Genomic DNA, 18,676 nt, shown 5'->3' on the forward strand with positions numbered 1-18,676 from the left:
TATATTCAAAAGCAGAGACATTACTGTGCTGACGAAGGTCCATCTAGTCAAGGCTATGGTTTTTTCTATGGTCATGTATGGTTGTGAGTTGGACTGTGAAGAAGGCTGAGCGCTGAAGAATTGATGCTTTTGAACTGTGGTGTTGGAGAAGACTCTTGAGAGTCCCTTGGACTGCAAGTAAATCCAACCAGTCCATTCTGAAGGAGATCAGCCCTGGGATTTCTTTGGAAGGAATGATGCTAAAGCTGAAACTCTAGTACTTTGGCCACCTCATGCGAAGAGTTGACTCATTGGAAAAGACTCATGCTGGGAAGGATTCGGGGCAGGAGGAGAAGGGGATGACAGAGGATGAGATGGCTGGATGGCATCACTGACTCGATGGACATGAGTCTGAGTGAACTCCGGGAGTTGGTGATGGACAGGGAGGCCTGGCATGCTGTGATTCATGGGTTCCAAAGAGTTGGACACACCTGAGCAACTGAACTGAACTGAACTGCACAACAAAGGAAACTATAGGCAAAGTGAAAAAGACAGCCATTGGAATGGGAGAAAATAATAGCCAATGAAGCAACTGACAAACAACTAATCTCAAAAATACACAAGCAACTGCTGCAGCTCAATTCCAGAAAATAAAAGACCCAATCAAAAAATGGGCCAAAGAACTAAACAGACATTTCTCCAAAGAAGACGTACAGATGGCTAACACATGAAAAGATGCTGGACATCATTCATTACTAGAGAAATGCAAATCAAAACCATAATGGGGTACCATTTCACACCAGTCAGAATGGCTGCGATCCAAAAGTCTGCAATCAATAAATGCTGGATAGGATGGGGAAAAGGGAACCCTCTTACACTGTTGGTGGGAATGCAAACTAGTACAGCCACTCTGGAGAACAGTGTGGAGATTCTTTAAAAAACTGGAAATAGAACTGCCATTCAACCCAGCAATCCCACTGCTGGGCATACACACCGAGGAAACCAGAATTGAAAGAGACACATGTACCCCAACGTTCATCGCAGCACTGTTTATAATAGCCAGGACTTGGAAGAAACCTAGATGTCCATCAGCAGACGAATGGAATAGAAAGCTGTGGTACATATACACAATGGAGTGTTACTCAGCCATTAAAAAGAATACATTTGAATCAGTTCTAATGAGGTAGATTAGAACTAATGATATACAGAGTGAAGTAAGCCAGAAAGAAAAACACCAATACAGTATGCTAATGCATATATATGGAATTTAGAAAGATGGTAACAATAACCATGTATGTGAGACAGCAAAAGAGACACAGATGTATAGAACAGTCTTTTGGACTCTGTTGGAGAGGGTGAGGGTGGGATGATCTGGGAGAATGACACTGAAACATGTATAATATCATATGTGAAACAAATCGCCAGTCCAGGTTCAATATATGCTACAGGATGCTCGGGGCTGGCACAGTGGGATGACCCAAAGGGATGGTATGGGGAGGGAGGAGGGAGGGGGGTTCAGGATGGGGAACATGTGTACACCTGTGCTGGATTCATGCTGATATATGACAAAACCAATACAATATTGTAAAGTAATTAGCCTCTAATTAAAATAAATTTATATTAAAAATAAAGAAATAAAAATAAATCAATTGGTTCGGAGAATTGAAAAAAAAAAAAAACTCATGTAGCTATGAATTAAGACAAGGAAGTGCCGTGAAACCTTATCACATAAACTGCTTAAAAGTTGCAGGGAAGAATAAACTGATACAAAATTAGTTCAAGAAAATTCAGTAACATTGCTAACATTGCTAATTTAATTGCCAGAATTCAATTCTCTCAAAAACTCAAATCATTCCCTGACTGTACACTAATAGATTTAACGTATGTATTTCCTTAAAGTAATCTGCAATGAACAGATTCACACACTCAGAAAGACTTATCTTTCCTTTTCTAACTTAAATAATCAGGCACCCCAGCATGCACTCACACAAACCTTTGGACAAACATATCGATATGTATCATATTTAAATACCTATATATATGTATATTTACACATGTGTTATAAATTCTTCTTAAGCATGCATACACATAGAGGGGCTATCATATTTACTAGAACCAAAATTTTAGGGGTTAGCCTTTTCAACAAAATCTATGGTTAAGAAGAAAACTGAAATTCAATGGGAAAAAAATGAACAAAAACATTCTCAAGACCAAGAGAAAGCCACAAAAAATTATTTTGAAAAATATTTATCAGAAAAGATATAAGAAGGTAATAAGGACTGATTGCACCTTTTATCTTCTATATTTTACTACAAATAAGGTCCCCTCAAGCCAAAGAAATACATATAAAACACGTGTATTTTTTAACTGCTTTATGTTTTTTTATGTACTGTTAAAGGACTTGAAAAATACAATCTGAAAACTATACTGCATTGAATTCTAGTTATATCTATAAATTTAAGCCCTAATTTTAAAAAGCCAAAATTCATAATTCTAAATGTGTTTTTTCAAAACATGTTTTATTTCAAAATGCAATAGCCTTTATTTTTTAATGATTACATTTTAGATAAGTATTTGAAGTCAGTTTCCTGCTTTGCAACATCAATTTTTAAAAAGCTATGGGTCTTATGTGAAGGAATATAAATTAATGCTAGTCCCCACTGGTGGATTTGAATATATAACTTGCTATTTAAAGAAAATAACATGTAATAAACTTCCTAAGAAGTTAGATTCAAAATAACAGCATGGATTCCATTCTCATTCCATACCTTTACTTTTGCATCAATGCTAAATTTTTCTTTTCTCCAATGTGCTTCCTGCTTCCTCAGTTTCTCCAGCTCATTTAGCAACTCAGTGCAGTGGGTACTTAATTTCTCATTTTCCTCCTTCAGATTTTTTATAACCAGCCTGTTTTGCTCTTCCTTATTCTGCACACACTCCTTAGTGTCCCGTAGAATAGTACCACAAGGGCCGATACACAAAAAAAAAACAAAAAAAAAAAAGCTGAGAAATAATCTGCAAATACAAACTGTGCAATTTTACCCTCCCAGAAGCTTCTTCTATATTTGATGGCCAAGGTCACCTGTATACTTTCATTGGCCTCTTTTCATGCAGGTGGATGGGTCATATTTTTTCACTGGATGACAGCTTTGATGAGTACACATTTGCAAAGAGCCCATTAATTGATCAAGCTGCCTTTGATGCTGTCCCCAGCTATTTTTGAGACCCACACAGACATAGCCTCCCAGACCTGGGTTTTATCAATTAATAATGCCAGTCCCATCAGAATCTAATTACAAGAAGCCACATATTCACACTCCTACTTTCTTAGCTCCATTTCCATCATTAACTATTTATCGGAAAGTTATAAAGCTTAGAGTCTGAGCTTTAAAGTATCTTTCTCAGAGTTTTTTCATGTGAGAAAACTGTATGGTACAGCAGGGCCTAAGGCAATTTTTCCTCCAAGCTTGTCACTTTCTGTGCCACAAAGGCTGACAAAGCTTAAAGTAGGACTTCAAAGAAATAATAGTACAAAACTATGTACAAGTCAACACACCTTAACTTCTTGACTTTTATCTTTAAATTTCTTCTGCAAGTCACCGAATTCCTTCCTTAAGAAAGCATTTTCTTCATCTACTGAAATCTTTCGTTTTACAAGGTCATTTATTTCCTGTGTTAGTCCTGATTCTCTCTGGAAAAAAAGCAAAATTACTGATAAATTGGTATTTCTAAGAAAAGATAATTTCATATAAAAAGTTTGAGACTTTGATTGGTAATATTAGAATTAACTAGCTTTCATAATAACATTCATCATCATAATTTCTCATTTCCTGTAACATGCCCAGATACTGTCACGTAAAATGTGCAAACATGTGCCTAGTTACTAGTTTAAAATGAAGTACACATACAAACTGGACACAAAATATTCAACCTTATACAGAAAGCAACTTTTTGGGTTTAGTTGTGCAACAGGAAAAAAAAAACAAAATTTTACAAAATATTCTAATTAAATAAAAGGCATATGTAGCTAAAATAAGAATTACCTTCTGTCTAAAACATTTTTTTAGAAAAACAGTTGTGAAAGCATGAACAATTTTAAAGAATGAAAAATGGTAAGTCTGTTTTGATACCCAAAATATCCTGCTGTGTAGAAAGATATTCAAAACATTAAAACTGCCATAATTTTTAACCGAATATACTTCTCACCTACCAGAAATATCTAAATCTAATTGAACGATGTATCCATGACTCATTTCTTAGTTTCTCTCCTTTCTAATCTTTACAGCTTTTCCCTCAGAAATCTTACCCACTCTCCTGGCTACTGGTCTCCTCTCTGTCTAAAAGACTACCCAATCCATAACCTGGCCCTAACTCTCTTTCAACTACCAATCCCACGTTTTCAGTTTTCTATAAAAATATCTCCATTTTAATTATCTACTGCCATCTCAAACCAACATGCTAAAACTGATATCCATGCCCTAATACTGACTCTTTGCCAAACTTATTTTGTCAACCCACTTATTTTTTCAACTAATATTTGAATCTATTCTTCCAAAGTTTCCTTGCACTGTTTAATTTAGGATTTCCATTTTATTTAAATAGTATCAAATTCACATTTGATATGTAGTTATATCTTTATATTATATAGCAAGAACTATAATATTGATACTTTTTATTAGAGTATAGTTGATTTACAATGTATTCTTAGCTTCTGCTATACAGTAAAGTGAAGATTAGAGATACCAAGGGAACATTTCATGCACAGATGGGCTCAATAAAGGACAGAAATGGTATGGACCTAACAGAAGCAGAAGATATTAAGAAGAGGTGGCAAGAATACACAGAAGAACTGTACAAAAAAGAACTTCACGACCAAGATAATCACGATGGTGTGATCACTCACCTCGAGCCAGACATCCTGGAATGTGAAGTCAAGTGGGCCTTAGAAAGCATAATTATGAACAAAACTAGTGGAGGTGATGGAATTCCAGTTGAGCTGTTTCAAATACTGAAAAGATGATGCTGTGAAAGTGCTACACTCAAAATGCCAGCAAATTTGGAAAACTCAGCAGTGGCCACAGGACTGGAAAAGGTCAGTTTTCATTCCAATCCCAAAGAAAGGCAATGCCAAAGAATGCTCACACTACCGCACAACTGCACTCATCTCACAGGCTAGTAAAGTAATGCTCAAAATTCTCCAGGCCAGGCTTCAGCAATATGTGAACCGTGAACTTCCTGATGTTCAAGCTGGTTTTAGAAAAGGCAGACGAACCAGAGATCAAATGGCCAACATTCACTGAATCATCGAAAAAAGCAACAGAGTTCCAGAAAAATATCTATTTCTGCTTTATTGACTATGCCAAAGCCTTTAACTGTGTGGATCACAAGAAACTGTGGAAAATTCTGAAAGAGATGGGAATACCAGACCACCTAACCTGCCTCTTGAGAAACCTATATGCAGGTCAGGAAGCAATAGTTAGAACTGGACATGGAACAAAAGACTGGTTCCAAATAGGAAAAGGAGTACATCAAGGCTGTATATTGTCACCCTGCTTATTTAACTTATATGCAGAGTACATCATGAGAAACGCTGGGCTGGAAGAACCACAGGCTAGAATCAAGATTGCCAGGAGAAATATCAATCACCTCAGATATGCAGATGACACCACCCTTATGGCAGAAAGGGAAAAGGAACTATAAAGCCTCTTGATGAAAGTGAAGGAGGAGAGTGAAAAAGTTGGCTTAAAGGTCAACATTCAGAAAACGAAGATCATGGCATCCGGTCCCATCACTTCATGGAAAATAGATGGGGAAACAGTGGAAACAGTGTCAGACTTTATTTTTGGGGCTCCAAAATCACTGCAGATGGTGATTGCAGCCATGAAATTAAAAGATCTTACTCCTTGGAATGAAAGTTATGACCAACCTAGATAGCATATTCAAAAGCAGAGAGACTACTTTGCCAACAAAGGTCCATCTAGTGAAGGCTATGGTTTTTCCAGTATGTATGGATGTGAGAGTTGGACTGTGAAGAAAGCTGAGTGCCGAAGAATTAATGCTTTTGAAAGGTGGTGTTGGAGAAGACTCTTGAGAGTCCCTTGGACTGCAAAGAGATCCAACCAGTCCATTCTGAAGATCAGTCCTGGGTGTTCATTGGAAGGACTGATGCTAAAAAGCTGAAATGCCAATACTTTGGCCACCTCATGCGAAGAGTTGACTCACTGGAAAAGACTCTGATGCTGGGAAGGATTCGGGGCAGGAGGAGAAGGGGATGACAGAAGATGAGATGACTGGATGGCATCACCGATTCGATGGACATGGGTTTGGGTGAACTCTGGGAGTTGGTGATGAACAGGGAGGCCTGGCATGTTGCAATTCATGGGGTCGCAAAGAGTTGGACAAGACTGAGCGACTTAACTGAACGGAACTGATACTGGGTTATGCAGTAAAATGTAGTTTTCTCAGTGTAGGGATCATATTAATGAAACGTTGTTCTTGATTTATACTTAGAGGTGACATTACTTGTCCATAGGCCAACTGAACTTCTAGAGTTCTCATAGCTCCACATCTGTACCAATAAGACATTCAGGCTTGGTAACGTTTTACAAATTAAGTATAAATGGCACCTCAACATAGTTTTAATTTTTATTGCCTATTTTAATTATTAGGGCATATCAAAATGTGTTTGACATCAATCAAACAGCATAAAAATAAATGCACAAACATCTACAGTTCATAACCTATTTTTCTATTCTCATCTAAGTCTCAGCCTCTTTCAAGGTTCAATTTTCACCTCCTCCATGAAGCCTTTCTAACTATCACAGTAATTTCAGCTATTTCAAAGTTTCTGTATTACCTACACTATTCATTTGGGACATATTACCTAGAGCTGCTAATTATCTATATACTCATACTATCTCCCAAACTAAATTATAGTAAATGTTTATGAATGAGATTCACACTGATAAATTCAATCATATGAACACTAAGACACTGAAATATCTACAGGCCTATCCTTTGAAAGGAGAGTTAACAAAAATTAAGCATCCTCATCTATCCTTGAGATTATTTAGACTTTAGAAAGGTGAGGTACTAGACCAAATGATTTACAGTTTAGAAGAATTTGCCCATTAATGTGAGCTAAACCTAACAGGAATAAACAATATGCTGCTGCTGCTGCTGCTAAGTTGCTTCAGTCAAGTCCACCTCTGTGCGACCCCATAGACAGCAGCCCACCAGGCTCCTCTGTCCCTGGGATTCTCCAGGCAAAAATACTAGAGTGCATTGCCACTTCCTTCTCCTATGCATGAAAGTGAAAAGTGAAAGTGAAGTCGCTCTGTCATGTCCAACTCTTCGTGACCCCATGGACTGTAGCCTACCAGGCTCCTCCATTCATGGCATTTTCCAGGCAAGAGTACTGGTGTGGGTTGCCATTTCCTTCTCTGAATAAACAACATAAATGACAGCAATGACAAGTCCTTTCATGAAAGTTATTTAATAATCAAAAAGTTGGCATTTGAGTGAATTTAGTAATCTACAGGACATATATAGACTTAATCTTTAAATAAAAACACATATACAGTAGGAACTTAGTGGACCAAAACCATCATATTTTGAGGGCTTCTCTGGTGGCTCAGATGGTAAAGAAGCTGCCTGAGCCAGGAGACCCAGGTTCATATTTTGAAAATTAGTTTGATAAATGATTTTATATATCATCAATCATTAAAGTAATAAGTTAAACACAGATGTATTCCCAATGGAAGAGAATTGATAAACTCTCAAAGATCTGTTAAATTTTACTCAAAATATTTTCCTAATAAAATGTACCCTCAGTGATCTAGTTTTTGTAATGGAAGTGACAGTCACTTAGTCATGTCCGACTCTTTGTAACCCCATGGACTATGCAGTCCATGGAATTCTCCAGGCCAGAATACAGGAGTGGATAGTCGTTTCCTCTCCAGGGGATATTCCCAACACAGGGATCAAACCCAGGTCTCCCACATTGCATGCAAATTCTAAAACAGCTAAGCCACCAGGGAAGCCCAAGAATACTAGAGTAGGTAGCCTATACCTTCTCTAGCAGATCTTCCCAACCCAGGAAGTGAACCAAGGTCTCCTGCACTGTAAGCAGATTCTTTACCAACTGAACTACCACGGAAGCCTTAGCACAAGTATATATAGTTACAATTCATTCTTTTTCTTTTCCTTTTTAGAGAACTATAGTTGATTTATAATAAACTCTATAAGTTTTAGATATATAACATGATTTCACAATTTTAAAGGTTATGTTCCATTTATAGTTATTTGAAATGCTATATTCCCTCTGCTATATAATATATCCTTATAGCTTATTTACTTTATACATAGTAGTTTGTACCTTTTAATCCCCTTCTCCTATTTTGTCCCTTCCCACTTTGCTCTCCCCACTGGTAACTACTAGTTTGTTCTCCATATTTGTGAGTCTGCTTCTTTTTTGTTATAGTCACTAGTTTGTTTTATTGTTCAGATTCCACATATAAGTGACACTGTACAGTATTTATCTTTCTCTGACTTATTTCACTAAACATTAATAACCCTCCAAGTCCTAAATTTAGCTTCATGAAACCTTTTCAACAAATTTTTCTGGATAGAATAAAGTACATTCTTAATGGTCTGGCTTGAGTTAATATTAAAATAGCAAATTGAACTCAGAGGAACCATAAAGCATAAAGGGTGACAAGAGAAAGTATGGCTGGAACAAATTATTTATTATGGATAAGCCATGAGATGAATAATTCAAATCATGGTCAAAAGAAGTCTATACAGTAAGAAGAGAATGATAGTGGGTATGAATTAGGAAAAAAGTGGGGTGTGTTGGCAGTGGTTCAAAAGACCTAAAACTCTATAAAACAATACTTGAGCATAGTTAATATATTATTTATATGACCTACTTAAAAATGTACATAAAGAGTTTAATGAAAAACAGAGAAATAATGGTATCAGTACAACTAAAACAAAGGTAAACGGATAAAAGGGAAGGGGTGAGAGAATTGAATGTAATTGAGAACTGAAACTTATTTCTGAGCTTCCTAGAAGGAAAGAAAAAAGGGAAATTCAATGTTTTAAAATCATTTCATTCAATACAGCAAGTTATTAGCAGACTCGAGTTATCTAATACAATACTTGAAGGAAAATTTATTGCAAGATTTACTTTATAACTAGCAGTGACAAAGCTAAAGCACAGTCTTACCAAAAGAAGTTACATGGCATTTTTCTACACTATTATCAATAAAGCACATAATAGAATTAGATTGTTCTATGAAAGTTTTTCAGCAACTAGCTAAAAAATTGTGTGTATAACTTTCTAGTAGTTTGACCAGATATGTGGTTAAGGAATAAGCATTCTTGTTACTCTATTCCATAGACTACAAGTTTGGAAAAGTAAGAACTATTTAACATTACTTGATGGAACAATAAACACATGATGAAGGAACTTCTGGCTTCCAGCACTGGATGCAGTAAGTTGGAGGTTGTCTCTCCTATTCAAACAACATGAAAAAAGTTGAACAAACTGAAAATCAGCAACTCTTCTTAGAATCATCAGAGAACTGAGGTCATAGGGCAAATTGCTGTTCCCCAAATGAGAGAGACAGGCAGATACAGAGAATCACAATTTATCAGAGCAAAATCCCTGACGCAAGAAAACTGCATAGAAACCAGTACCAAGAGTAGGAACCCAAATCTGCAATTAACGAATCATTGGAGGATAAGTGTGGACGTGCATGAGAGTTAAAAATGTCCTGGAGGGCCTGGTCGTAGAAGGGTTCCTATACTTTCATGAGTTTTACATACAGAACACTATTAGGTTGTCACAGTGAGGATCAGAGAGAAATATCTTCCTGCTCTCTGCAGGAGGAGAGGGAACATAGACATTTAAAAATATGACCTAAGGACATAATTCTTAACAAGGCCTACCCTCAAGAGAAAATTATTTTACTAGAGTCTGCTGGGATTTTACCAGAGACTAACCAACCCAAATGAAGTTAAATGCCCAACTCCAATACCCTCGAGCCTTCCAATCTTTCCTAAAGGGGGGGAAAAAAAAAACTGAGACACACTTATGAAGGTCAGACCTAGGGGCACAAGATCACAAAAAGACTGAGACCTAAACATAAAACTATGGAGTACTTTCACTCCCCGAGACACCTCACAAACTACATCAATAGGCTTCTGTATAACAACAAGGGAATGCAACGGAAAGAACTGGTTGTTTCAAACGATATTTAAGAAGTTTCTCAAGACACCCAAAAAAAAGACACCAAAGCAAAGTTGAGCCTGTGCTCAAAGAACAGTAAACACAGCCTAAACCCTAGGCCTATTTCTCTCAGTATATTTTACTCATTTGGTTAATTTTGTGTCAACTTGGCTAATACACTGTACCCACAATATCTAGTTCTTAAGGAAACACCAATCTAGATACTGCTGTGAAAGTGTTTTTGTCATAGATGTGATTATCATTTAAATCAGTAGACTTGAGTAAAGGAGATAACCCCTCCATAATGTGAGTAAGTCTCATCTGGTCAATTGAAGACCTTATGAAAGAGGACTATTCATCTGAGAAAGAAGGAATTTTGCCACCAGCATACTTCTGGACTCAGATGCTGTATCAACTCTTCCCTGGGTCTCCAGTTTGCTGTGCAGAATTCAGATTTGCCAACCCACAGCTACATGCATTAATGCATGCTCAGTCGCTCAGTCATGTCCAACTCTTTGTGATCCCATGGATTGCAGCCTGGCAGGCTCTTCTGTCCATGGGATTTTCCAAGCAAGATTACTAGAGCAGGTTACCATTTCCTACTCCAGGGGAATCTTCCTGACCCCAGGGATTAAACTTGCATCACTTGTCTTCTGCCTTGGAAGGCAGATTCTTTACCACTGAGCCACCTGGGAAGCCACAACTACATGAGACAATGCCTTAAAATCAATTTCTCTGTCTCTGTCTCATGTCTTTGACTATCTATCTACAGACACATAATTAGTTCTGTTTCTCTATGGAACCCTGACTAACAAAGACTTTGATCCTATTTAGAACTTCAGTCCTAAACTGCAAGGTCTTTGATTCTGAACTTCAATAAGCCTGGAAGCAGATTCTTCCCAAATTAAATCTCCAGATGAAAACATAAATTAATCAAACCTCAATTACAACCTTATATAATAAGGAACAGAGGAAGCACCTAACCTACACCCAGACTGCTGACCCACAGCACCTTAAAAAATATGTGTATTCTTTGCAACTTAATAAATATGTGTATTCTTTTAAGGTTTTAAATTGCTAAACAGCAAGAGAAAAACTAACATACCACAAGGCATTTTCCTATAGAATTTATACTAAAAAATAATAGAGAAAATGGATGTAAACCATAAACACTTGAAATCTTGACAGTATAAAAAATATAACCAAATAATGCTAATAACAGGAAATTAAGTCCTCCAATTACTCTCTGTAAGTTCACTTTAAAATGCAGGAGAAAGGATGAATAAGTAAAAATATACTAATTTTCTCAAGTTTTTTAAAGTGTGCAGCTGATACTATCTAAATTTTTCAGAATATTCTAGAATAAAGGTATACAGTGTTAAGACAGAAAAATATCACATAATATTTATATGAAGGAACCAAAAAAATGACAAAATGAACTTATTTACAGCACAAAAACTGACTCACAGACATAGAAAACAAACTTATTGTTACTAAAGAGAAAATGGAGGGAGGGATAAATTAGGAGATTTGGATTAACAGATATACACCACTATATATGAAGTAGATAAACAAAGACCTATAGGATAGCACAGAAAACTATATTCAATGTCTTATAATAACCTATAATGGAAAAGAATCTGAAAAAGAATACATATACATACATGCATACAAACCTGTGTATAACAATCACTTTGCTGTACACCTGAAGCTAATACAACATTTAAATCAACTATACTTCAATCTAAAAAACTATAGTGTTAAATATTATATACAAAATAATAAATATAATCACTAAAAGAACTGATGCAGTTCTCCTAAACCTTCCAAATTATCAGCATTAGAGTGCATGCACATACACAAAGACACACACACAAATGAAGTGAAAACAACTGGCAAATGCTAAAAAAAAAAACAAAATATTAAAACAGAAAGCATAAGATTAACCAGAGAATAAAGATCAAATAAGTATATTAGATCTTAAGCAGATGGAATAAGCTTACCTTTAAAAAGGTAAATACATATATAATTGAGTCAAAACACAAAATCCACCAAGTAGTACAAACAATAGAGTCATCTAAACATGCAATATTAAAGGATAAACAAATATATAACAAATTAATTGAAAGAATGCTAGAGGAAAGATAATAGGTTAAGAAAAAACTAAGATATAATCTGAATGCCTGAAAAGACAAAAAGGTTACAATAAATGTATTAAATCTGGTTATCTTCTGGAACTCATGGCTTCCTCTTTCAACCAGATCTGTTAACACAATTAAGTTTTCTTGTACTGTGTATTTTAATTTTCTTCTCCATTACTTTCAAATATTTTGGCTAACACTTTTTAAAATGCAAAAATATCCTTCTTTGCACTGTTAAATTTCCTAATTTGTTTAATTATTTTGTTAGAATTCAGTGATTTCTTAAAATATCACATGCCATTCTACATGTTACTTTCTAAAATCACTAAAAAATTCATGATTGCTAAATTAAAATTTTTTTCAGAAACCTCATGTTTTGCTTTTTCTTGTAACTTTGTACAGCATTAACCACCTTTTGCTTTGAAATTCTTTTTCACATCATGAGATACAATATTATACTTCTCTCTTTCTACTTCTCTGAACAATTTTTTTCATCTCTTTTACTAAAATGTGCTTTTCCTCTCATCCATTAATACTATCAGCAAATATCTAGTTCTCAGAATTCTGTTTAAAGTCTTCTCCTTAACTATAACATTAAATATTTTTATATCAAGAAGACAACTCCTTCCCAAGGATTGAATTCACGCTTTTAATAGTTTACTTAAAAATCTCTAAACGGTATTCCCACCAATAGCTAAAATTTTAATTGTCTAAAAGAAGCTCAAAAGTTATCATCATAGTAACTTGTACCTCTTTATAATAACCTTCTTCCTGATAGCAATGCCACTGCTCTCCTGGATTCTCCAGACTGAAAACCTAAGAGTCACTTTCATATTACTGTCAAGTCCTTATAGTTCTAATTTATATATCTTTAATTCTTGCAAAACTAATAGTTCAGGTTCATGTCATTACTCTGAGACTATGAAATAACCTCCTTACAGATCATTCTACTTTCTGCTTTCCTTTTTCTAACTCTATACTAGATTATTAGTTTTATTTTCACAGATTGCAGCTTAATTAACTTAAGTTAATGAAATGCCTAGATAAATTCCTTTGCCCTCTAAGTAAAATCCACACTTTTTCATTCAAGCAATTAAGGCCTTTCTTTAATACATGTTCAATATAACATTAGTCTTTTCTCAGCCTACACTCCTACATATTATCTATGAAACAAACTATAAACTTCAGTATCATCCAAAGATATGCTACACTCCTACCTTCTTGAATTTTGCCTGGTGTTTGACATGGGCAAATCCTCCTAAAATCTCTACCTATTAAAACTGTTTGAGTATCTTAAGACTTTGCCACATAATTTAATCTCTCCTTCTTTTGAATCTTAATAGCATTCTGCTTGTGATTCTCTCATGGCACTTATATTGGTTTCATTTAATGTAAGTCACATATTCAAAAATATTTAAAGAACATCTATTATAAATCAGGCAATATGGTAAATATTACATGTTGGGTATAAATGGTCCCCATGCTCATAGAACCTGTAATTTAATGTAGGAGCATATGGTTACTTGCACTTCACTTTTATCCCCACCCAAATGCTCACAGACACTTAGAAATCCTTTATTAAAGGCAGGAATTTTAATTCTAAATTTTCCAGAGTACCATCACATGATAATATCCACATTTAATACAGCAATTTGTTGAACTGAACTGAAAATATAACCCATAAATCATTTTTAAGATATAAACACACTATTGCACAAAACTATACATGCTTTAGGCTGAGGAATTAAAGGCTCTAAATGATAAATTAAGTGCCCCCCCAAAAAATAAATAATTTCTTTCATGGCATTTAATATTTTATGAGGTAAATCATTCTACTCAAAATGTAAATAATGAAATAATATCTATCCAAGGAAAAGGAAGTAGAAAAGATAAGAATTTAGCAAAGAAAAAGGAAAAATATATTGTCATTTAAGAAAGTCAACACTTCAGAAATGGTATGAACCTAACAGAACAGAAGATATTGAGAAGAGGTGGCAAGAATACACAGAAGAACTATACTAAAAAGATCTTCATGATCCAGATAACCACAAGGATGTGATAACTCACCTAGAGCCAAACATCCTGGGATGTGAAGTCAAGTGGGCCTAGGAAGCATCACTACGACACAGAAGTGGAGGTGATGGAATTCCAGTTGAGCTGTTTCAAATCCTAAAAGGTGATGCTGTGAAAGTGCTATACTCAATATGCCAGCAAATTTGGAAAACTCAGCAGTGGCCACAGGACTGGAAAATGTCACTTTTCATTCCAATCCCAAAGAAGGGCAATGCCAAAGAATGTTCTAACTACCGCACAATTGTACTCATCTCACATGCTAGTGAAGTAATGCTCAAAATTCTCCAAGCCAGGCTTCAATAGTATGTGAACCATGAACTTCCAAATGTTCAATCTGGATTTAGAAAAGGCAGAGGAACCAGAGATCAAATGGCCAACATCCTTTAGATCATTGAAAAAGCAAGACAGTACGAGAAAAACATCTACTTCTGCTTTACTGACTATGCCAAAGGCTTTGACTGTGTGGATCACAATACACTGTCGAAAATTCTTAAAGAGATGGGAATACCAGAGCACCTGACCTGCCTCCTGAGAAATCTGTATGCAGGTCAAAAAGCAACAGTTAGAACTGGACACGGAACAACAGACTGGTTCCACATCGAGAAAGGAGTACGACAAGGCTGTATATTGTCATCATACTTATTTAACCTATATGCAGAATACATCATGCAAAATGTGAGGCTGGATGAAGCACAGCTGGAATCAAGACTGTCAGGAGAAATATCAATAACCTCAAATATGCAGATGATATCACCCTTACAACAGAAAGCAAAGAACTAAAGAGCCTCTTGATGAAAGTGAAAGAGGAGAGTGAAAAAGTTGGTTTAAATCTCAACATCCTCAAATTGCCAAAGCAATCTTGAGAAAGAAGAATGGAACTGGAGGAATCAACTTGCCTGACTTCAGGCTCTACTACAAAGCCACAGTCATCAAGACAGTATGGTACTGGCACAAAGACAGAAATATAGATTGATGGAACAAAACAGAAAGCCCAGAGATAAATCCACACACATATGGACACCTTATCTTTGACAAAGGAGGCAAGAATATACAATGGAGTAAAGACAATCTCTTTAACAAGTGGTGCTGGGAAAACTGGTCAACCACTTGTAAAAGAATGAAACTAGATCACTTTCTAACACTGCACACAAAAATAAACTCAAAATGGATTAACAATCTAAATGTAAGACCAGAAACTATAAAACTCCTAGAGGAGAACATAGGCAAAACACTCTCTGACATAAACCACAGCAGGATCCTCTATGATCCACCTCCCAGAATTCTGGAAATAAAAGCAAAAATAAACAAATGGGATCTAATTAAAATTAAAAGCTTCTGCACAACAAAGGAAAATATAAGCAAGGTGAAAAGACAGCCTTCTGAATGGGAGAAAATAATAGCAAATGAAACAACTGACAAACAACTAATCTCAAAAATATACAAGTAACTTATGCATCTCAATTCCAGAAAAATAAACAACCCAATCAAAAAATGGGCCAAAGAATTAAATAGACATTTCTCCAAAGAAGACATACGGATGGCTTACAAACACATGAGAAGATGCTCAACATCACTCATTATCAGAGAAATGCAAATCAAAACCACAATGAGGTACCACTTCACACCAGTCAGAATGCCTGCAATCCAAAAATCTGCAAACAATAAATGCTGGAGAGGGTGTGGAGAAAAGGGAACCCTCCTACACTGTTGGTGGGAATGCAAACTAGTACAGCCACTATGGAGAACAGTGTGGAGATTCCTTAAAAAATTGCAAATAGAACTGCCTTATGACCCAGCAATCCCACTGCTGGGCATACACACCAAGGAAACCAGAATTGAAAGAGACACATGTACCCCAATGTTCATCACAGCACTGTTTATAATAGCCAGGACATGGAAACAACCTAGATGTCCATCAGCAGATGAATGGATAAGAAAGCTGTGGTACATATACACAATGGAGTATTACTCAGCCGTTAAAAAGAATACATTTGAATCAGTTCTGTTGAGATGGATGAAACTGGAGCCGATTATACAGAGCGAAGTAAGCCAGAAAGAAAAACACCAATACAGTATACTAACACATACATATGGAATTTAGAAAGATGGAAATGATGACCCTGTATGCAAGACAGCAAAAAAGACACAGATGTGTATCGTGGACTTTTGGACTCAGAGGGAGAGGGAGAGGGTGGGATGATTTGGGAGAATGGCATTGTAACATGTATACTATCATGTAAGAATCGAATCGCCAGTCTATGTCTGACACAGGATACAGCATGCTTGGGGCTGGTGCACAGGGATGACCCAGAGGGATGCTGTGGGGAGGGAGGTGGGAGAGGGGTTCATGTTTGGGATCGCATGTACACCCATGGTGGATTCATGTCAATGTATGGCAAAACAAATACAGTATTGTAAAGTAAAATAAAGCAAAAATAAAAATTAAAAAAAAAAAAAACACGAAGATCATGGCATCCAGTCCCATCACTTCATGGCAAATAGATGGGGAACAGTAAGAACAGTGACAGACTTTATTTTGTTGGGCTCCAAAATTACTGCATATGGTAACTGCAGCCATGAAATTAAGAGACACTTACTCTTTGGAAGAAAAGCTATGACCAACCTAGACAGCATATTAAAAAGCAGAGACATTACTTTGTCAACAGAGGTCTACTGAGTCAAAGCTATGGTTTTTCCAGTAGTCATGCATGGATGTGAGAGTTGGACTAGAAAGAAAGCTGAGTGCCAAAGAACTGATGCTTTTGAATTGTGGTGTTGGAGAAGACTCTTGAGAGTTCCTTGGACTGCAAGGTAATCCAACCAGTTCATCCTAAAGGAAATCAGTCCTGAATATTTATTGGAAGGACTGATGCGGAAGATGAAACTCCAATACTCTGGCCATCTAATGCAAAGAACTGACTCACTGGAAAAGACCCTTTTGCTGGGAAAGATCAAAGGCAGGAGGAGAAGGGGACGACAGAGCATGAGCTGGTTGGATTGCATCACCAACTCGATGGATCTGAGTTTGAGCAAACTCTGAGAGTTGGTGATGGACAGGGAAACCTGGCGTGCTGCAACCATGGGGTTGGCAAAGAGTCCAACATGACTGAGCAACTGAACTGATTGACCATCTAGATCTGCTAAACTGAGTATTTCCTAAAGCACTGCGGACTTATTGCCAAAGGTTATCAAAAAGAATGCCAAAATCCATTCTCTTCCATAGAGTAGACCTGTATGTGAGGAAGAGATTGCTCAGCCCGGAAGTAACTCTTCCCAAATTCACTAAATATTGGGTTAACCATATGAGTAGTTTTTCTAAATGAAATGTGGGTATAAATGATGTTTGCCACTCCCAAGTCTTAATTTTATACCTGTTAGGCAGCTTAGAGTCAGACACAACTGAGCAACTGAACTGAACTGAACTGATCAGGTAGCTTGTTATTATTTAATAGCTAAGTCTGTTTCACTTTTTGTGACCCCATGGACTGTAGGCAGGCTCTTCTGTCCATGGGATTTACCAGGCAAGAAAACTAGAGTAGGTTGCCATACCATCCTCCCGGGGATCTTCCCAACTAATTAATATACTAGGCACATGGCAGTATTTTTCTATATTAGAACTCATTTTGATATTGCTTAACATTCAAGACAGAAATACAACTATTATTCTCCAAAACAAACTAAAAAGTTATTTTTAAAATTTTATCATTATAGCAATAATTATTACATTTTCTATCCTGGAGAAGGAAATGGCAACCCACTCCAGTACTCTTGCCTGGAAAATTCCATGGATGGAGGAGCTGGTAGGCTACAGTCCATGGGGTCACAAAGAGTCAGACACGACTAAGTGACGTCACTCACTCACTTATTACATTTTCTAGAAGGAAAATACAATTCTGGAGAAGGTATAAATTTCAAATTTATATGTCATATAGGAATGTATATCCAATTTTAGAACAAACATATAGAGAGAATAATAAAAATAATATTATCCACATAACTTCCATTTTTAGTCCTTTAATAAAACAACTTAATAACAATAACCAATCTTAGATGAAAATTATCCTGACTGTTTCATTGGGTAGGAAGGAAAATAGAGTCAGAACTTGGAAAAGCAGAGTTACCAGAAAGAATTTTCATTTAACCCAGAAAATAAAGATAATTTAGCCTATAATGGGCAATTGGGTATAAAATGAATTTAAATATATCATGATATAGACAATTCTTAAAATAAATTTATTTCACCTTTATT

At 36.1% G+C, this 18,676-nt stretch overlaps 1 protein-coding gene across 1 annotated transcript in view; it reads right to left on the reverse strand.

Annotated features, from left to right (window-relative positions):
• Positions 1-18,676, reverse strand: part of LOC138081004 (centlein-like) — a 155,295-nt gene that overhangs the window by 36,538 nt on the left and 100,081 nt on the right. The window contains exons 4-5 of the mRNA XM_068973961.1: positions 3,537-3,670; positions 2,748-2,928 (exon numbers count right to left, since the gene is read on the reverse strand). Coding sequence (XP_068830062.1) covers positions 2,748-2,928; positions 3,537-3,670 — 315 coding nt within the window. The remainder of the gene's footprint in view (positions 1-2,747; positions 2,929-3,536; positions 3,671-18,676) is intronic.

Source organism: Capricornis sumatraensis, chromosome 6 (genome assembly GCF_032405125.1).
Source record: "Capricornis sumatraensis isolate serow.1 chromosome 6, serow.2, whole genome shotgun sequence".
NCBI classification, from domain to species: domain Eukaryota; kingdom Metazoa; phylum Chordata; class Mammalia; order Artiodactyla; family Bovidae; genus Capricornis; species Capricornis sumatraensis.